Source organism: Pelodiscus sinensis, chromosome 3 (assembly GCF_049634645.1).
Source record: "Pelodiscus sinensis isolate JC-2024 chromosome 3, ASM4963464v1, whole genome shotgun sequence".
NCBI lineage: Eukaryota > Metazoa > Chordata > Testudines > Trionychidae > Pelodiscus > Pelodiscus sinensis.
The window spans coordinates 60,905,482-60,926,603 of NC_134713.1; the positions used below are offsets into that span (position 1 = coordinate 60,905,482).

At 40.2% G+C, this 21,122-nt stretch overlaps 1 protein-coding gene across 12 annotated transcripts in view; it reads right to left on the minus strand.

The window, feature by feature from the left end:
* CEP162 (centrosomal protein 162) overlaps window positions 1–21,122 on the minus strand; it is a 79,469-nt gene that overhangs the window by 42,289 nt on the left and 16,058 nt on the right. For 6 of the 12 annotated variants that reach the window (XM_014578693.3, XM_075923830.1, XM_075923829.1 and 3 more), the window contains 13 exons: window positions 20,087–20,239; window positions 19,558–19,744; window positions 17,452–17,513; window positions 15,346–15,461; window positions 14,790–14,864; window positions 13,973–14,000; window positions 9,569–9,688; window positions 7,551–7,745; window positions 5,918–5,999; window positions 5,227–5,527; window positions 4,605–4,872; window positions 3,698–3,846; window positions 1,029–1,256 (listed from right to left, as the gene is read on the minus strand). In XM_014578693.3, the coding sequence (XP_014434179.2) occupies window positions 1,029–1,256; window positions 3,698–3,846; window positions 4,605–4,872; window positions 5,227–5,527; window positions 5,918–5,999; window positions 7,551–7,745; window positions 9,569–9,688; window positions 13,973–14,000; window positions 14,790–14,864; window positions 15,346–15,461; window positions 17,452–17,513; window positions 19,558–19,744; window positions 20,087–20,239 (1,964 nt within the window). The remainder of the gene's footprint in view (window positions 1–1,028; window positions 1,257–3,697; window positions 3,847–4,604; window positions 4,873–5,226; window positions 5,528–5,917; window positions 6,000–7,550; window positions 7,746–9,568; window positions 9,689–13,972; window positions 14,001–14,789; window positions 14,865–15,345; window positions 15,462–17,451; window positions 17,514–19,557; window positions 19,745–20,086; window positions 20,240–21,122) is intronic. The other 6 variants (XM_075923826.1, XM_075923825.1, XM_075923824.1 and 3 more) reach the window with 6 other exon arrangements.

Below are 21,122 nucleotides of genomic sequence, written 5' to 3' on the forward strand. Positions count from 1 at the left end.
CTCCAAAAATAAGCGTAGATAGGCAGACACTGCTCAGGCCAAAAGAGGGGGAAGAGTATATACTCAGATACAGACACACATTCTTCAGATGTCTTTGTCTAAGCCATGCCTCATCAGCCACCTTGCTATTTATATTCATGCTAGGGGAACGTGATGGATTCTGCCACACTGAATGAAAGTAGCAGTGGTGGGGTCCTCCATGTGGTTTAGAGTGGTTGCAAGGAAGCAACCATGTAGAGGAGTTTGTGAAACAGCCAATCAGGGGCCATGAGGACCATAAAAAAGGAGCTGCAGAACAGCAAAGCAGTTAGTTGTTGCTTGGCAATGGAGAAAAAAGGTTTGCATGTATGGGTGGAAGAGCAATAGGACTACAGACAGCTAAGTCTACTGGCAGGGACTGGGAGAGTGAGAGGCTGCTAGGACTGAGCCAAAAACAGGTACCATGGGGGAGCAAGAGATGTTCCTAGCTGGCTGCTAGGACTAAGCCAAAGAGTTTGCTAACAAGGCCTGAGGGAGCAATAAAGTTGCTCCTGGTTGGCTGCTGGGACAGAGAAGTGACTAAGTCCAGGAAGGGCCACAAGAAGATAATGTCTTCAAGGAGAAATCCCTGGGATATAGTCCCAGGCCCAGGGCTAGATTGTTGTAAAGAACGCAGACACACCAAATAAAAGGGAAGTGCTTGTGAGAGGTGGGTGTGCTGACCTTGTTACTAGGAACTATGCAGATATGTACGATATGTACTCTGTCAAAAGAAACATGCAGAGTACATGTACCCAGAGAGGAATTAGACAGATAAACCCTAAGCAGCAAAGCAGGGAGTGAGATAGCAGCATAACTCAGTTTACTTATGATTGGTTTCAGATGGAACAGCGACAGTATGAGGGCATCTTTCATAATCCTCACCCTTTATTTTTCATTGACTGGTACAGAGTAGTAATGACTAAACTAAGAAATACTGAGTGATGCTTTCAGAGGCAAGTTTAAACAAAACTTTCTCTTTGTTGATGGTGGAAGATAAAGTGCAGTACCTTGGTCTGAAGTACATAGTTTTCTTGACTCAACTGAAAAAGCTCTTTATCATGTTGCATTTTCATTTCAACCATCTTATTCTCCATTTCCTTCTCTTTCTGTGAAAATGTGTCTTTTAGCTGCTGAACTGAATCATGTGCTACTTTCAACTTTTCTTCTGCTTCCATGACTTGTTTAAGCAAATAAAGCTCTCTCTCACTATTTCTGACAGGGGAAAGTGAGGAATCCTGGTGAAAAGAATAACCAGGAAACACCACATTTAGATAATTGATCATTCACTTTCATTTAATTTCAAATAGATGAATTCAAGATTTAAGCTGAATTATAGTTCACGGTAAGAAGATGTAGTATTTCACTGAGCACCCTGAAGATATAAAAGAGCTAAACATGAGTGTTAATACAGTTAAACAAGGTCAAATGTCCCATTCCTGCAGCTATGAGGGTGGAGGAAAAAACTACTGGGAAGGATCTTTTTACTTGTGTCCTAATATGCAATAAAAGTGATAAAATTACTGTGTTTAGGTTTTTGGTTCTCTAAGAATGTCATGTTAAAATACAATTTAAAATATTTATTACTATGGTTCTGGCAAAAAATGGAACCAATTTCAAAGCACTTTTACTTTTATGTGTGCCAAATCCTATCATCTTAATTTATAGATAAAAATAACTAACTACTTTTGCCCTCCTTAGCACTGTAGACCTAATCCTGTTAAGAGTGAATCTATTGGATTCTAGTCTAACTCATTCTTCAGAATTGCCAAATCCCAACATTTCAAAGTGAACAATGTTGTTAAGGTGCTTTTGCATTATAGTAGCAGTAGATTTTCTTGTGAGGTATGCATACATACAGTGCCCAAAAACTTCAACAGGAGATGAATATGAACAAATGATGGGATGATGAGGGTTTTTTTTTTATATATTTCAGTAGAATGAGATATAGAACGAGTAACTAACTCTTTTTTTATAACTGTTGCTCTTCAAGGGCAAATAAGTTATTTCAAAATAACTCCCAAAATAACAATTTAGAAAGAAGTGTTTATTCCTTATGACAAGCTGGAGTTATTATTTTGAAATAACCAACCTGTTATTTTGAAATGACACCCTAGTGTAGACCAAGACCAAGTGATTGCACATGCCCATTCCATGTGAGCCAAGTGTAGTGAAGCCAGGGATTTTTTTCTCCTACTGGTATCCACTGAGGTAGTGCCTGTGCATGCATATGCTCCTGATCTTTTCTATATCAGTTGAGTCCTAAGCAGTTTGAAATAGAGCGATGACCCATTGTCTATCTGAAAAGGAATTGTAGAACTGCCTTTCCAAAGCTGGTATCAAGCTTTCCCTAGAAGCTTCAGCAATACTGTAATAGCTGGTAAAAGAACATCCATGTGTCAGAAATTGGGGTATTTTCCCAAAATGATATTGATGTCACTTGAACTCTTGAAGAATATGCAGTAATCTTTGAAGGAGTAAGGGTCTCAGCTGTCTTCTGAACACACTGATATGCATGATATGATCTAATTTGAAATTCTTTGAGAGAAACTGCCAGTTCCTTAATTCTGTCTGCAAAGGAGACTGCTGAGGGGATGCACAATACTGTCTAAGCAGCAAGCAAGAGCTCTATGCATGCCTAAAATGTGGAGCCTCCAATCATCTTCTAACTGTGTGGCTTAGTGAAGAAAACTGGTAAGTTAATTGTTTGAGTTGAAAGTCCACTACCATCTTTAAAATTTTGTGTTGTGGCCCAATAGAAATTTTATTTATTTATTTATTTTAAAGTGCAAGAGACCCTACTGCGAGGGCCTGCAATCCCCATTCTCCTGGGTGACATGGTAGCCATAAGGAAAGTCATTCTGACAAAGTGATGAAAGCAAGAGCATGCAATCAGTGACTCACAAGAGTGGGTCATTAGAGCTAATGCTGAGTTCAAGTCCCAGAACACAAGCAGTACGAAGGAATTGAAAGGGCCTCCAAGTGTCTCCACACTATATAACTCTTGGCTGGGAATACAAATAGATGCAAGGTACACAAGCAGCCCCAAGGGGTATTGCTAGTGAAACACCTTCCTCTTTCTCCAGTGCACTGGCTTGTGCCCACACTTGATGAGGAATGGATATGTGCAATCACGTGAACTGGCAGTTACTTCCAACCAGGAGGAAACAACTTAAATTTCAGAACCCAGGCAAAACTGCAGCACTGGAAGTTTTTTTTTTTTTTTTTTTTTAATTTACTTGTAAACTAAACAAAGTTAATATGAAATCACTCAGCAGCAACCATAAACCCCGCAATGCCCTTTTAGTCATTTAACATAAAATAAATGCACTTTAAATAATTTTTGCTAATATTTTAAAAATATTTTTGTTGTAGCTCTAAGTCTAGCTTCTCATACTCATTGGAGTATGAGATATATACTCATTGGATATATAGAATTTTCACAATAGAATGGACATAAAACTACCAAACAGGCTGATCTCAGAGCCAAAAGTGGCAATATGACTTGTGATATCTTTTAGAAGAATATCAACATCTGATTAAAGCAACCTTTCCTGCAATTTCTTAGCATTTATTGATCCTGTTATAAAAGGTGTTACAAAAATCTTAAACAAAACTAGTATGCAAATTCTTATAGTTCTAGTTTTCAGCAGTAATAACTTTTAAATATTACACTTACAGTTTGAGACTGCACACAAGAATCACTTTCTGTAATCTGATGTCCAAGGGCATTAATAACTGACTGGCCAGACATAATCATAGTGTTGACCTTTTTAGAAGCTGGTTCATTTATTGTCGATCGTATTATCCTAGTAGTAAATAATGTTTCTTCAGTTTGAGAGGAGAAAACAGAAGAAGGTTTAGTGAGTGATAGACTATGAAGTCATTATGCTTCCAAGATTATAAAGCTAATTAAAATGCTTAGTTGGGAACAATTTAATTTATATTTAAAGAAAAACATGAAGTATAATTATAATTATCAGAAAGCTCTGCAAACCAAAGACCAGGATAATTATCCATTAATTGGACAGCAAACAAAATAGGTCAGTTCGTGTTGTCAATTTTCTTTGAAAAGAACCAAGCCACCCACACATGTGAAAACCCTATATAATACCAGTCTCAGCAGAAATAACATCAATCTTAGAAACAGACCCTGTAGCAAAACCAAAACCCCATTTTATTCAGAAGCTCCCTAAACTGTCTGCTTCTCAAAATAAGAGAGCATAAACCTATTGATGCATAAACTGCTTACATTTATTTTTATTACTTTATTTTCAGACTGACTAGATCCATAAGTCAGTGATAACAAAATGAGTCAATCTGTTCACTGCTGTAAATATCATACAATCTGACTGCAATATGAAAATATGATATCTAAGCCACCCTTCAGGAACATGCAGTAATCCTGGAAATCTCACACTGATTTATTCTTTCAGGGAAAATTCACACTGCTATTAGACTCATCTTTAGGATGCGGAAAAAGTACATCACATAAAATCTAACACCATTTTTATGTACCATATCAAAACTAAAATCTCCCTGGATTAAACAAAAATAAACTCTGAACTCTTCATCAACAGTTTTACCTTTTTGTCTTGCTTTATTTGGAGATGATCTGGCTTTCAAACTTGGCTTTTTAAGAACTTCTTTTGACGTTCTCTTTTCACTAGGCGTGGAAAGTTGTTTTAAGGGTGAAGTAGGTTTATCATATCCAGAATTTCTAACCACTATATGAGTTCCAATCAGAGATTTCTTCTTATGTAAAAGAGCTGTACTTCTAGTGTTTTTTTGCGTAATTTGCTTATTATTCACTGAATCCACACTTTTGTTCTTCCAGGAGTTGGACTGCTGTGCCTGTATAGAATAAGTGTAGTTTGTGACAATCACAAGAGACTAGTAAAATCTGAAGTAACTTCAGTTTTATCCCTGTTTATTTAAATACAGTTCTAGTTATAGAATATTGTGCCAGTAACAAGAGTTATACCTACTTAAACAAGAATACAGTTCCTGATAGTACTGAAAATGAATATTCCTAATCCAAACAAATGACTAATATGTAATTCTACAAAAATGGTAAAAAGAAGATAGTACAACCAGAATGGAAAACTGCTTATTAGCAGGTTTCTAGCAAATAGGAATGTAAAATAATCTTCAATATGTTATTTAAAATTATTTTAAGCAGATAAAAAATAGCTAAATATTGCTTACTTGATTAATTTTGCTGTCCTGATGCAACAGAGCAGAATCTTTTACTATTTTTTGTCTCAAAAGGTAAAGATGCTCTTTATCAATATGGTCTTCTTTATCAGTCCTTTTTTGATAACTATTTTCACTACCTTCTTTTGCAGGTGTTTGGAGAAAAACATTCTCTTCTTCTTTACTATATTTTTCAAATATATTTTTCAAAATATCTAAACTTTGCTTCTCCAGCACTGTATCATTTTTGGGTTCTTTAAATGGCAAATGGATGGCAAATTCAGCTGCTCTGCTGTCTGTTAGTTTCACTGGGCTATTAAAGAAAAATAAAAGTGCATTTAAAAAGACTTGCATATTGTTTACAATTATTTTTCAAAAAATTACACCCATGCAATGCTATTTCCATTGCCAAGTCAACAGACTGCTTATTTTTGAAAGAGCTAATTGCAATATTTCTGAACTGTATTTACTAATTGAGCATGTCTCCTGGAAATAAATCTTATTTTCAAAAGTTGCTGGACCAACTCAAAATACATAATCACTTTATAGATCAGCAGAAACAACATGTAATAGCTCTTAATTACTAGCACGATGAAATCTAGATTTCCAGCTCAAAAATAACCCTTGTTGTTCAGAAAGATGTTTTTCACAAATAATTCATGGGCATTAACATGTTCATGTATGCATTTTCTAAAACCAATACCTTACAGGTTCCAAGTCAAAACCTCTGGCATGAGATGAATCTGGTTTAATGTGTTTCATCAATTCTTCTACAGTGGGCAAATCTAATGAGTGGAATAAATTATTTTTAAGTATAATATTTAATATACAGGAATAAAACAGTTGTTTTAAAAATTATTACAATTCTGAGTGGGTAACAGATTTAGAAAAACATTTATATCAAATGCTATAACTGCATATTTGGCACGAATATCACACATTTTTTAAACATGCCACTTACTAATTTAACTTCGCACCTGATAGCTTCCAAGATATCTAACGTTTATAAGTGAATTATTTTATTTTAGAAAAAAACCCTTGTCTCAACTATAAAAATAACTTAGAACACAAAAGTGTCTGAATTATTAATTGTAAGTGGGATTTTTTTGGTGTTGTTTTCACAAGCATCCTCATTTTCCAGAAACTACATACAATCTTTCAGGGTTTATTCAGATATTTTAAGTTAGGCACAGGTATTCCAAATGGGTATAATTTTGCTTGATAATTGCATAAAATATGTATTGGTATTCTGTGCTTAAATTGCTGTTTTTAGTGCTGTATTGAACATAATAATAAGGGATAATACAAAACAAGTGATAAATGAAAGTTGTTAACTTGAACTCCATTAAAAACAAAAAAGAGATGCTGAGCTAAATGTTGACAAACAGTAATATGTAATACTCTAAAATCTCCAGTGCATCCAAGGCAGTGAAAAAAAATTACTGCCAAACCGATATAAAAAAGACATACTAAGTCATCTCAGAAAATGAGGATTAAATGGACACAAATCAGATATCAGAAAAGGTAACACACATAAGCTGAAGTGAAACACTTTAACTTCCCTGGATATGCAGTAATAGACCTGAAAGAAGCCTTCCTTCTACAAAACAATTTCAAAACCGGACTACAAAGGGAGACAGCTGAACTGGAATTCATTTGCAAATTCAATATAATCAACTTAGGACTGAATAAGGATCTTAAATGGTTAACGCACTACAAAGTAAGGATGTAAGTGACTACTCACTAACTATATCGGTGAGGGGGGAGAGCACAGGAGGCAGAGCCTCAAGGTCCTAGGGGCGGTATGAACTGGGACTGTTCAATCCCTGCTTGCACCGCCCCTGGGAGCTACCCGCTACAGTGTCACGGGGGCTGCATAAGGCTTGTATACTTTATTATTGAATGTGATATATTACAGTTTTGTTTTTTTAATTTTTAAAATGTGATTGTTTTATGCAGTATTGGAACCAATAGAAAATACATAAATAAGAACTGTCTGATTTAAGTTTTAGCTCTGTTTGAAATCACTCCTTTAAGTACTTTGAACATACTTCTCATGTGCTACCTGAACATAATCCAAAACAAAAAGATTTAACATAATCTGAACAAGGAAGAAATCATACAAAGCTAACCTACTCAAAATTAGTGGAGCATGAGCAATACAGTCCACATTACTTGAAACCACAGCGCTTTTAACCTAGAAGAAATGGTAAACAGCTGCACTCAGACTAGCTCTGTCCATAGTCTGAATGTATTATTTCCATAATATAGTATTGTCAACTGAGCAGAACCAATAGCTGGGATTTCACAACTCTGCTTCCATGTGCAGTATCTACCTGATTCAGTAGTTGAGATGTTTTTTGCATAGTCTTCATTGTTTAGGGAAGCATCTTGGACTGGGCACTCTGCATTTTCCATTACACTGAAATTAATTCTTTGCTCATCTGTGTCTCCTAGAGACCGATCAATATGACAATAGGCCTCATGTAATGCTTCAATATCGCTGTTAGTTTGTCCATAGGAAATACCTGCTGGAAATTAACAATCACAAGATGCAGGGAACTGAAATTCATTAGAGAAACAATTAGTAAATGCAATACATTGGAAGCAAAAGCTTCAATTGCTAGCATGTTTTATTAATAGATCAATGTAACATAATCATGACAAAGTCATGAAAAACAAAGAAATCCAATACATTTACTTTTCCCCTCTTGACTCACAATTTCAAAACTTATAGAAAGCAATGACTGCTGAAAACAGCAAACTCCATTTTCGCTAGGAATGTTTAATAAACAATACTTGCTCTTCTCTACAGTCTTTCCTCTCCAATTATAGGTATTTCTATTTTTATATATACAGTACACATCTTCATTATTAAAGCTAAAACAAATGAGAAGTGTATTTTGTTAGATTAAATACAGTATACCTATGATAAAAAAAGTATACAGGCAGTCCCCGGGTTACGTACAAGATAGGGACTGTAGGTTTGTTCTTAAGTTGAATCTGTATGTAAGTCAGAACTGGCATCCAGATTCAGCCGCTGCTGAAACTGATCAGTTTCAACAGTGGCTGAATCTGGACGCCAGTTCTGACTTACATACAGATTCAACTTAAGAACCCCAGGCATCCCCAAGTCAGCTGCTGCTGAAACTGATCAGCGGCTGATTCCAGGAAGCCCGGGGCAGGGGCTTCCTGTAGTCAGCCACTGGTCAGTTTCAGCAGCGGCTGACTTGGGGACGCCTGGGGCAGAGCAGCTGGGGTGCTGCTGGGTTGGTCCAGTAGCGCCGCCGCTCCTCGGCGCTACTGAACCAACCCAGCAGCACCCAAGCTGCTCTGCCCGAGGCGTCCTGATTCAGCCGCTGCTGAATCTGACCAGCAGTGGCTGAATCAGGACGCCTGGGGCAGAACAGCTGGGGTGCTGCCCGGTTGGTCCAGTAGCGCCCAGAGCGGCGCTACGGGACCAACTGGCAGCGCCCCAGCTGCTGTACCACAGGTGTCCGGAGCAAAGCCACGGAGCACGGGGGCAGCGGGACAGCCCAGACGCGCCGTGGCTGTCCTGCTGCCCTCGGGCTCCGTGGCTTTGCTCTGCTTTGCTCTCCGTCCCCCTGGTCTGCAGACCAGGGGGACGGGGAGCAAAGCGGCGGAACACGCGGGCAGCGGACAGCCCAGATGCATCTGGGCTGTCCGCTGCCCGCGTGCTCCGTGGCTTTGCTCTGCTTTGCCCCCCCCCCCCCCCCCCCGGTCTGCAGACCGGGGGTGAGGGGGGGCAAAGCAGAGCCAAGCCTTGGAGCGCGTGGGCAGCAGACAACCCTGTCCGCTGCCCACGTGTTCCGCCGCTTTGCTTCCTCTCCCTGGTCTCCTGGAGACCAGGGAGAGGAACGGCCCCGTTCGTAACTGCGGATCCGACATAAGTCGGATCCGCGTAACTCGGGGACTGCCTGTATTGTAAGTGTTTATTGAGTTATGTATTTTCTCACTGCTTTGACATCTCTCTCCCCATGACAGTTTTGAGTACAACTAAAATTTTAGCCACTGTGAATGTCTATTTCTTACTTCTAATTACAATTCAATTGAAAGAGCATTGGGGTCTATGTGGAAGCAGCTTCCAGTGATCAAGAAAGAATAAAAGAAAATATTTAACACAAATATCAGATGTCTAGTAAAAGGACATTCTAGAAAAATGTTTTCCGTCGTCAAGATTTTGGTCATTACCAACCAGGACTTGATTTGTATTGGCAACACAGTAAGGAATTTTCTTATTTCCCCTATTTAATCCTCTGGAGTCATCAAGACTCCAGCTAAAACACAGTCCAAAATTAAAACAAGCAAGCAAACAAAGACAAAGTAGCCTTACCAGTTCCATTCATTTCATCCTTAGTGACTTCAGGTGTCTGATGTTCAGTCACTGCTGAATCTTGCTGTTCAGTCACCTTCTGGATTTCCATAATGGAGTCTTGTGAATCAAGCAATACTACTAATAGGATACAAAAAGGGACTTTAGAGATCACTGTCACTGATGTAATATTATACCTTGTCCCTCCTGGCTCAGTAGATGCAGAATAACATTTTTATGAGAGAGGGATAGATTGGCACCCTTGTGATTCATTGCGATTCATATGTGGCACTTCCTAACTGCACGTGCACCAGGAGCACAGCAGGCCTTGAAATGTGACTCATGGTATGTCTATACTGCAAAATTAGGTCAAATTTTGTACGGTTGATTTTTTAGCATCTGATTTTACAACGTATGAAGGTGCATGTCCTCACTGGGTGCATGAGGTTGACACCATGCATCCCCAAGAGCGTGATTATCTTTGACTTTAACACTGATGCAACTGTGGGTTTAACCCTAGAGCAACAAGAATGATTAAAGGTCTAGAGAACATGACCTATGAAGGAAGGCTGAAAGAATTGGGTTTGTTTACTTTAGAAAAGAGAAGACTGGGGGGGGGGGGGGGGGTCATGATAGCAGTTTTCAGGTATCTAAAAGGGTGTCATAAGGAGGAGGGAGAAAACTTGTTCATCTTGGCCTCTGAGGATAGAACAAGAAGCAATGGGCTTAAACTGCAGCAAGGGAGGTTTAGGTTGAACATTAGGAAAAAGTTCCTAACTGTAAGGGTGGTCAAACACTGGAATAAATTGCCCAGCGAGGTTGTAGAATCCCCATCTCTGGAGATATTTAAGAGTAGGTTAGATAAATGTCTATCAGGGATGGTCTAGACAGTAGTTGGTCCTGCCATGAGGGCAGAGAACTGGACTCGATGACCTCCCGAAGTCCCTTCCAGTCCTAGTATTCTACGATTCTGTGATTCATTCTGGGTTAGGCTTCCAGTGACTGATGGGATAAAAACATTGCAGGGGGTGGTTCTGGGTATATTTCATCAGCCTCACATAATGCACTCATCTTCTCCCTATCTTCCCTACCCACCTTGAAAGCAATGGCAAACAATTTTTCGCACTCCTTTCTTCCTGGTTATATGTGCAGATGCCATAGCATGGAAAGCATGTACCTCACTCGGCTAAAAACTGTTGTGACAAGCATTGCACACATTTGCACATTTTCCTGTGGTTTGTCCAGAGCCTAGTCAGGAGCCACTGGAGTGAGGAAGAATGTGAGGAGGCCAAGAAAACAGACATGAAGGAACCAACTGAGTGGAGCTACTGGCATATGCTGACAACAGTTGATCCTGTTGATAGTGGAAGCACAGACTGGTGGGACTGCATAATTATGCATAGGCTGAAAAATTTTCATGGAACTTTGTGAATTGCTTTCCCCCTCGTTATTGCCCAAGGCTGCCTGCAGAGTCGCTTGGGAGGTATCCACAGACAGCTTTAGGACACTGGTTGGATTCCTCCTACAAACCCATGCAGCTGCTCTTAGAAGTGGCATGTTTGTGGCTCTGAACCAGACTGCCTATTTGTCTTCTCTGTCTTTTGGTATGCTTGACTGAGCTCCTTTGTTTTCAATTGGCACTGCTGGGTATCCCTGCTGTATCCTTTTTCCACCATGCCTTGTGCGATTTTGGCATAGATACCAGCGTTTCTTCTCCTCCTTCAATGTTCTGCCTGCAGATTCCTCTCCCCACACAACAATCAGATTCAGTATCTCCTGCATACTCCATGTTGGAGCTCGTTTGCAATTCTGGGCATTCATGGTTAAGTGTGCTGCTGGGCTTGCCATGCTTGCCAGAGGAAATGGAATTAAAATTTCCCAGGGCTTTTCCTGTGTACCTGGGAGAGCAGCAGAGATGGAAGTACTAGCCAGAGCGGTTACATTGACACACTGTAGGACACCTCTTGGTGTCCAAGAATATTGACTTTCACAATGCTGAGTCTGCTCTAACCCAAAGTTGACCATGCAAGGTCAAAATTAGCATTACTCCTCTCATCAAGGAGTAGAGAAATAGACTTTAACCATTCTTAAAGTCGATGGAATGGGCTTGGTAGTGCAGGCTCATTGTTTGTAAAATTAACTTAATGCGGCTAACTTCAACCTAACCTCTGCTAACCCTCTTAATCCATGGGAGAAACAAGTACTCCAGTTCTTTTCGCAGTCCAGCTTCCCTGCCCACTCTGTTACAAACCAACTCAGTTGGCCTGGCTGGCACACTAAAAGAGAGGAACTAAGGCTCAATCTGTCCCCCATGACTGGCTATCCACCTGCATGAGAGAGGAAATGGTGACTTAGCAATTGCCATTATACCATTATAGTACATTGCACAGATAGGCTCATGAGTAAGCCCTTTAGTTAAACAAACGGATAAGCCCTCACTTGGTTTTATTGCTAAATAGGCCATTACCATTTATCCCCTCAAATTAAGCATTAGCATACTTGAACATAAAATAAATTGTTAGGTATAATTAACATTTTGTTAGTCTACCAGCAGGTATTTTATTAGTGGTCTAGGCTTTCCTGGAGCCTTAGCTGTAACTAAAAGAGTGAACCAAAGAACACAAGTGGCACGCAAGCTGTTTTTTATTGGCAAGCGAGGCAGGAGCTCAGCCCCACCCCTCTTCCTCCATGCAGCTGGGAGCCTGTGCCAATGTTCTCTTAAAGTGCGTGCCTGCACAGCGACACACAAAAAATTCTAATTTAAGCCTGCCCACCTCTGCAGCAGCACTCACTTTCCTCCTGCTCCTGGAAGGTAAGTGTTGTGGCTCCTCCCACTGCCATGAATGGGGACGGAGATGGCCCACGGCCGCATTAAGAGGTGGCTGTTTGGGCGGCTTCTCTGGCAGCCAGGACCTTGTTGGGGACCAGCTGCTGCTGGGGCTGAGGTTGCATTGTCGGGGCGGCCGCCGTTGGCATTTTGGGCCGAGAACATGTGGCATGCAGGCGAATTGCTGCCAAAGCGTGTTGAAGCTGCAGGCGGGCAAGTGGGTTGTAGCGTGTGTATGTCGGGGGCAGGGGGAGTTGAAACTGCAGGTGGACAGGTTGTTGCCAGGGAAGGGGAGTTGAAGCCGTGGGTGGGCGGGTTGCTGCCACCAGGAGGTTGGAGCTGTGGGTGGGCAGGTTCGAGATGGGGACATCCTGAAGCTCATTGGGGGGTTGGCTGCTCTGGCGTGTCATGACATTTCCTTGATCCCCTTTCCTGCTTATGAACAGGGATGTAAAATCCAGTTTAATCAGTTAACCTGTTAAATGTTACGTTTAACTGGTTAACCACTTAAAACAGCAGCAGGTGAGGGCTGTTCTGGCCAGGCAGGAGCAGTGAAGGGATGCTCCAGCTCAACCAGGCCCACAATGGGTGGGGAGGGGGCTGTTCCAGCTCAGCTGGGTCACTGGTGAACCAATAAGCATCGCCCAGTAAGGGTGATGCTTAAAGAGTTAACCTGACATCCCTGCTTGTGAAAACCACCTGGCTCCAGGCCTCTGCTCTCCCATTATCCCTCTTTAAAGAAGCAAAAGCTTAGAGACTGCTTTGCTCTCTACTCCCACTTCTCTCCTCTCCTCTTGGAAAAAACTACAGGAACACACGCTCAAATTGTAATCAAATACAATTTTTCTTATTAACAAAAACCTCCTCAAGTGTACAAGGAGCCACAAATGATACTCTGGCCACAGTTTGCACATACTGATGCAAAGGCTCTTAGTGAGCAGAGGCAGAGAAAGACCTGGGTGTATATTAATGCTCAGCATAAGGTTAGGAGGGAACACTTAATACTACAAATATGTCAAGGCTCATGAAAGAATATTTAGTATTAGGGAGTGTGTCAGTGGTGAAAAAGGGCTGTGCGCCAAGATTCATTCTGGTGGGTGGAAGGAGAGAGAACATAAAGGAATGAATTCATCATTGTGTTTTGGAGGATCCTATAGGCTCAACTATATTAATTTATAGCCCCAAAAGTTAACAAAATGATAACAGGAATTCCAATGTTGGGGCTAAAGAAGTTACATCACAGCAAAGCTGAAAAATATTTACTATATGGAATCTCTACATTTCAACACTATGCACATCCTTCTGAAACATGGCAATAGAGGCCCCAGTTCTACAAGCTCCATATACAACTGTACTACTTGCACAGAGCTCACTGCAGGATCTGGCCCTAAATTTGCAGGTGTGAAAATGTAGGTACTGAATTGTTGGTGCAATATTGGATTCTGTGTTGAGGCCTATTTAAAATTTAAGATATATGGATCATTCTTAACTACTTCAGTCCGTGATTAGGAAGCAGTAAATTTCCATACAGAAATAAAACATTTACTTGCCATATGTTTTACAAATATTTTCATGATACTGCAAGTTTAAATTTTTACCTTTAGAAAGCATGCCAGTCTTTTCATCCTAAAACAATTGGAAAAAAAAATAAAGGACAGTTACTTTGTGAATTTGAAAAAAACAAGTTTACATATAAAAAGAGATAAGTTTGCTTTACTCCATGTGCAATGCAATCTTTATATTAAGAGTTTAGTTGTGCTACTTCTTGGAACACTATGGATTTATGATAGAAATAGATGAACTGGAACCATACATCTTCACCATTATTTCACTCTGTTTCCCCCTCAGGAGGGGAGGTGAAACTAGATGCTGAGAACTACTGTAGTAATGTGCAATAACAACATTTTGCAACATAAGAACATCAGAAAATACCATGTAAGTGTCCTTATTACAACATTAATTTTGCATTTCTCAACTGTTTTTCCTTCCAGTTTGGAGTCTTAAAATGGTATGAATATGGAGGAAGGTGTGGTTTGTGGTTTTGACTTTATTAGGACTATTATTTCAACGGATCCTTGTTTTAAAACAAGCTAAAAAAATGTAAGAGCCCTCAATGGGAGATGAATGTGAGGTGTTCCGGAAAATAGAATGTAATGTAGAAAAGCTGTAATCACATATATGAAAGGCCCCACTAAATAAAGTTCACTTCTGTTATGTTGCATTGTATTTTTAAGACAACTTTGCTCAGAAAAATAATCACTTTATGTGTAGGTGTTTTGTTATTCAGTCTTAAGGCAACAGAACTATCTCATTTTCAGTAAATGTGGTACAGTACATGGGATACCACACAAAATATACCTTGCACAAGTACATGCACTGTAAGGGAAAAGGGGTGGAAAGAAAATATTTGACTACCTTTTTCATTCTAAAGTTGCATGGACCAGAAGCTTCCCTGAAGAGCTCAGTAGCTTCTCCACCCCCAAAAGGCCTCTTCAGGGAAAAAAAAAAAAATAAAGAGAGAGAAAAGCTCCTTTTCATTCTGAAGCTCCATGCAGTGCTTTTAAATACTGCACTTACCATTTGTGATCATTGATTCAAAATGCAAAATAAGCAAGTAAATAGGTCAAGGGCTGATTTTGACCATCAAGATCAAACCACCATGAAGAGTACATTCTTCAAGGGAAAATACCATACAGAAAATCTCTATTCTTCACTGTATGTAATGCACATATATTTATACAAACTATAGTTATTTGTGTTTTTACATGCACATTTGTGTACTTGTAGAGCTCTATAAATTCAAAACATTTAAAAACAGGCCAATTAGTTTAAAATGATAGATTTTTAAGAAGCATTTAATAACCAGCAGTTTAATCTTCATCAGAATTGTGAAAATCTTTAAAGTAGATATGCATAGCAACAAATGTCTGACACCACAAAATTCAACATTTTAAATATTTAACTATTATACCTGTTCTTGCATTCTTAGATCAGCTTCTGATCTGACAGTTTGCTCAACGTGATTATCTTCATTTTTAGAAGGATAAATTGATTCCGTCTTATCTTCAAAATCTTCACTATAATTGCCTGAAGAATAATTAAGCAGGGAACAAAGATGAATTTTAAGAATGCTGGCAATGTGAGGAAAACACTTTGCTAACAATAAACACTGTGTTGCTCATAGAGCTTATTTGTAACAAAAATTAGCAAGTAGAATAAATCATGAGTAGTCCCTCCAAATTCAAATGAGTACATAATGTAATTGCACCAAACAGGACTGTTCAGTTTTCCCAGTGATATTTTTGTTTGACATCTGAAGACTGAAAATGTATACTTTAGGTTTTGATTATGTAATACAACTGTTACTATATAAAAGTTTCACTATAAGAAATTTTAAGACTATAATTATATTCTATATACATACACACACAGAGACATAAGCACTGCAATAATTATATAGCAATTATTCAGCAGTTTTGTAAAATTCTCTCTACTCTTAGGTTACACTATTGGTTATAAAATAATGCCCTCTCCCCCAAATCCCCAACAACAAACACAAAAATGCAGACTTCACTAGCTAAACAAGAACATTTTACATGCACTACGTGTAGGACCCTAACAAATTCATGGTCCATTTTAGTTAATTTCATGACCACGAGGTTTTTTTTAAATAATAAATTTCATTATTTCAACTATTTAAATCTGAAATTTAATGGTGGTGTAACTGTAGCTTTGAAGGCAGAGCCATTGCCAGCAGCAGCAGCGAAATAAGGACATGCTATGGTATTGTTTATTTCTGTATGTTTATTTCTGTGCTGCCTTCACAGCTGGGCACCTGGTCAACAGCCACCGCTCTCTGGCCACCCAGCTCTGAAGGTAATGCAGAAGTAAGGGTGCCAATACTGCAACCCCCTTAAAATAAAACATCTGACACCCCCTACAGCTTCCTTTTAGCTAAGGACCCCCAATTTAAGAAACAATGGTCTCCCCTGTGAAATCTGGTTAGTACAGAGCAGTACCGTATTTTCTGGCGTATAAGACGACTTTTTATGCTAAAAAACATCCCCCAAAAATCGGGGGTCGTCTTATACGCCGGGGCTTTTCTCGCCCCGGAGGACACAGACTGCGGGACCTCATGGTCCCGCCACCCGTGTACTCCGGGGCGAGAAAAGCTGCTCCGCGTCTCCCTGGTCTGCAGACCAGGAAGACGCGGAGCAAAGCCGCGGAGGGACTCCGGCAGCGGGGCAGCCCAGGCGCACCTGGGATGCCCCGCTGCCAGCTTCCCCCGCGGCTTTGCGAAGCCGCAGGGGAAGCCGGCAGCGGGGCAGCCCAGACGCGCCGCGGCTGTCCCGCTGCCGGCGTCCTCAGAGGCTTTGCTCCCAGTGTCCCTGGTCTGCTGGAGACGGTCCCCAGCAGACCAGAGGCACCGGGAGCAAAGCCGAAGTGGCAGCGGGGTGCCGCGCTTCTGAGGCTTTGCTCTGGCAAAGCCTCAGAGGCGCGGGACCCCGCCACGGCTGCGGCTTTGCTCCCGGTGCCCCTGGTATGCTGGGGACCGTCTCCAGCAGACCAGGGACACCGGGAGCAAAGCCGGGGAGGCGGAGAGGCACTGGGGCGCTGCCGGTTGGCCTCTTAAGGGGGGGTAGTCTTATACGGCGAGTATAAGACAAAAACCTATCTTTTAACTAGAAAACTAGGGGGTCGTCTTATATGCCCAGTCGCCTTATACGCCGGAAATTACGGTAGTTCTCAAACTGTTCTGTGGCCCTGAGTAGGGAAAGACAGCTTGTTTACCTGAAGGCTCTGTTGTCACGAAGCCTTGCAGCTCCCATTGGCTGGAAATGGCAAACCAGAACCAATGGGAACAGTGAGGTTCCGTTGTGACAGCGCCCTTAGGTAAACAAATTGGCACAGGCACAGGTCCACTAACTTTTTTCACAAAGCAGGCTCGCAGATCAGTTTGACAATCATTGGTAAAGGGCAATGGCATACAAATCACTAGATTTCACAGTCTGTATCATGTTTTTCATGTCTGTATATTTGAGATAGTCCTAATTATATGCAAAGTTAAGAGTTTTACCACATTTCTCTCCATGTTTAGATTCATCTTCATTTTCCGCTTGTTCTATATTTTGTTCATTGCTGTAAAAAATATGAAAAAATATTATTGTCTCCCTTGACACTTATGAACACCATTTCAGTGGTTTTTATTTAATCTGTTCTTTTTAGAATCTTTCTGTCTATTAACTGTAGATGGAAAGCTTTTAAGAAGATCCCTCACCCCACCCCAAGCCTTTTCCTTCTTAATTGATTACTAAAATCGCCTCCTCTTTGGCCTCCTTCACACCCACACAGTCACCTCAAACAAGCATGCTATCAAGCATAACATCATTATTTTTGCTTCTTGTTCTGACAGCCCCACTATACACTCTGAATCCCTATCTTGGCTCTTCCTTTTATACACTAAAGTTCAGGTTCTTGTCTTTTCAGAACTCTTCCTCTCCCTCCTTATATCTTAATAAATCTGTTTTCCAGTCTCAAAGGTAAAGCCAACTATGCCAGCCTTAACTGCCCATTTGTCTACTTCTCCCACAGCTTTCACTCTACCTGTTGCACATGGAATGACTTCCTTGATCTTCCTTACGACTGCAAATCCCACCCAAAGCCTCACTTCTAATGTGATTTCTATAGGAAAATGTTAAAATAAAATGGCTAAATGGAAGGTTAGTATGGATTGCCAATATCTTTATTTACATCTTATAGTTAAGAAAAAAATAACTTCTAGCTATCAAGCTGTGCACAAGTCTATGTAACAATGTGGCCTATTATTATGACTTTCATCCTCCCTCCCCTCATACTCTCCTTGGCTGTGTCTACACTGGCATGAATTTCCGGAAATGCTTAAAACTGAATACTATTCCATTTTCAGTTTTTCCGAAAAAGGAGCGTCTACATTGGCAGGCTGCTTTTCCGGAAAAGCCCTTTTTCCGGAAAAGCGTCTGTGGCCAATGTAGACGCGCTTTTCCGGAAAAGAGCCCCAATCGCCATTTTCGCGATCGGGGCTTTTTTCCGGAAAAGACTACTGAGCTGTCTACACTGGCCCTTTTCCGGAACAGTGTTCCAGAATAAGGACTTATGCCCGAGCGGGAGCAGAATAGTTTTTCCGGAATAGCGGCTGATTTTGTACAGTAGAGCATCGTTGCTTTTCCGGAAATTCAAGGGCCAGTGTAGACAGCTCGCAGCTTATTCTGGAAAAGCGGCTGATTTTCCAGAATAAGTGGCCCAGTGTTTTTCCGGAATAAGTGGCCCTTATGTTTATCTCATTTATGTGCTGCCCTAGGCTTTTGGGGTACATGTGCGATTCTCAGCTTGAGGGAATATATCCATTCCAGCTCTTGTCAGACTCAGAAACTAAACATAGAGCATGATCACAGCAGCATGATTGGCAGGCGGGCAACATACCAATTAAATACACATCTGACACCAAAGCATGTACTTGGATAACTAGCCCCACTCATGGCGCTGACTCTATGGATGCTCCAGAGCTAGAGCAACCACAAGGAAAAATTAGCAGTTGCTCAGCACCCACTGGCAGCTAAGCTTCCCTCGTCCCCCCAGCACATCTTGCCTGATGGCGGTCCTGCTGCTCGGTTCCTCCCCCTCCTTCCCAATGCCTCCTGCCTGCCACAAATAACTGTTTGGCATCATTCAGAAGTGGGGCAGGAGTTTGGAGGTAGGGGTGGAATAGAGGTGGGGCAGGGGTGCAACAGAGGTGTGAAGAGGCAAGGTAGTGCGGGGGCGGGGTCTCGGAGGCGTCCCTAGCTAGAGGGGAAGTAGGTGAGTATGGCCCCATCCACCAGTCATGATACCATGACCACACTTTTAGCATGCTAACTTGATTGCAAATAGCATGTGTCTCCTAGAACTGGAAATCACACCCCCTGCTGGAAGGACAGACATAGTCTTCAATTATAAACATTTCCAAGTAGTGACCACACATTACTTTCTATATTCACATAGTAATTAGTATAATGAGGCTCTGATTGTGATTTGGGCTTCTGAGCACCATCACACACACAAACACTCTCACTCTCACTATATATGTAGTAATTTGTGTGTGTGTGTGTGTGTGTATACATATTAAAAAAAAGTAGTAATTTTAGCTTATGGTCTCCCCACACATTACCACACAAATGCTGCTGGCAATATAGAATCATTTGAATCCAGCTCTTTGTTTAATCTTGAATAATCAATGGTAGAGGAAGCTCTTCTCTCAAGTTTAGCAAAGAATCTATCTTTTTCTTCTTGTTCCTCCAAAGTATCCAATCCAGCTCCCAAAATACTTTGATTAGGTCCAGAAGTCACAACTGAATCTAAATTAAAAAAAATATCAAAATCTAATTACAATATTATAATCTTAGTACATGGACTAGCCACAAAAGTTTAATTATAATAAAAGACAGCCACCACATATCATGCTAATGGCATTAAAGAACTATTAAATAGTGTACAGGATCCCGCAACTGATTCCATGCAGATGAACCCCTATGCAGGATTAGTTTCAGGATCAGGGTCGAGAACACTGTTTTAATGTAACAGTTTCAGCAATTTTCAACATTATGCTTATTTTTAGAAAAATATCTTTTCATTCATAATAACTGGCCAATAATTTGCTAATAAATCAGATTCAATGATTCTTCTCTGTTATTTCTTACCATCAGGTTCCAAGCTGTCTCTACTCAAGGATATAGAAACACCATCACTTTTTTGGAGCTGCATTTTTCCTGAGTGAGCTTCCTCATCCACCTCCACGATAGGCTGAGAATGCTTTTGTGATTTGAGAAAGCTTCCATTTGTCCTTAGCGTTTCTGGAAAAGAATTTTGTACACAACAGAGATCAATAATAACAAAAGATAATTTGTACTGCAGAGTCAAATACTTTAGTTACCCTTTTAGAATGAGTCAGGTTTATATATTTTATCATAGCAGCAAAGATGTTCAACCTGTTTGTGTCCCTGAGCTCCTATTACATTCTCTAAAAGCCTTCTGCATGGCTTGTTAAGTTTAGCTACTTACCACTTTTTTATTTTAAATTTTCACAATCATGTTTTTAACACTAGATTCTGCTTAGGTGAACATTGTATGTTATGAAATAATAGAGCTTATTTTTAACTGCTTCACAAGAGCATTCATGGAAACCAAATATACCCAGAATTGTTATAAGAAGATTAATATTTAGTTGTAAATATAGCTGGCAGCCCAGGGAAAACATAGCTTGGTATTTATTTATTCACACATACACACACATAATTGTATAATTGTACTCCTGGCCTCAGCAGCAACTTAAGTGAGTTAAAAAAAAATAAATTTCACGTAATTAAAAAAAAACTATAAAAAATAATATTCAGGTTGCATATACATACTCAAAAGACGTCAGGAAAGAAGAAAGTTATAATGAACATTCACAATGTATGTATTACAATAGCCTTTAATTATATGATCACATTTACATTTTCAAGTAATACACTATGTCATAATTTCCGTCACACACAAAACCTTAGATACCTGTCTGTATCTTAAAATATTTATTCATTGTGTTTTCATTAAAGTCATTGCCCAAGCAGTCAGTATGTCTGACAGATGTTTACAGGAATTCTCTTCTCTCTAAGCCACTTATTCTCATACATTTTCCATTCAGAGACAAAGTCAACTTTAACTAACAACTTAGACACAACAATAACAAGCTGTTTC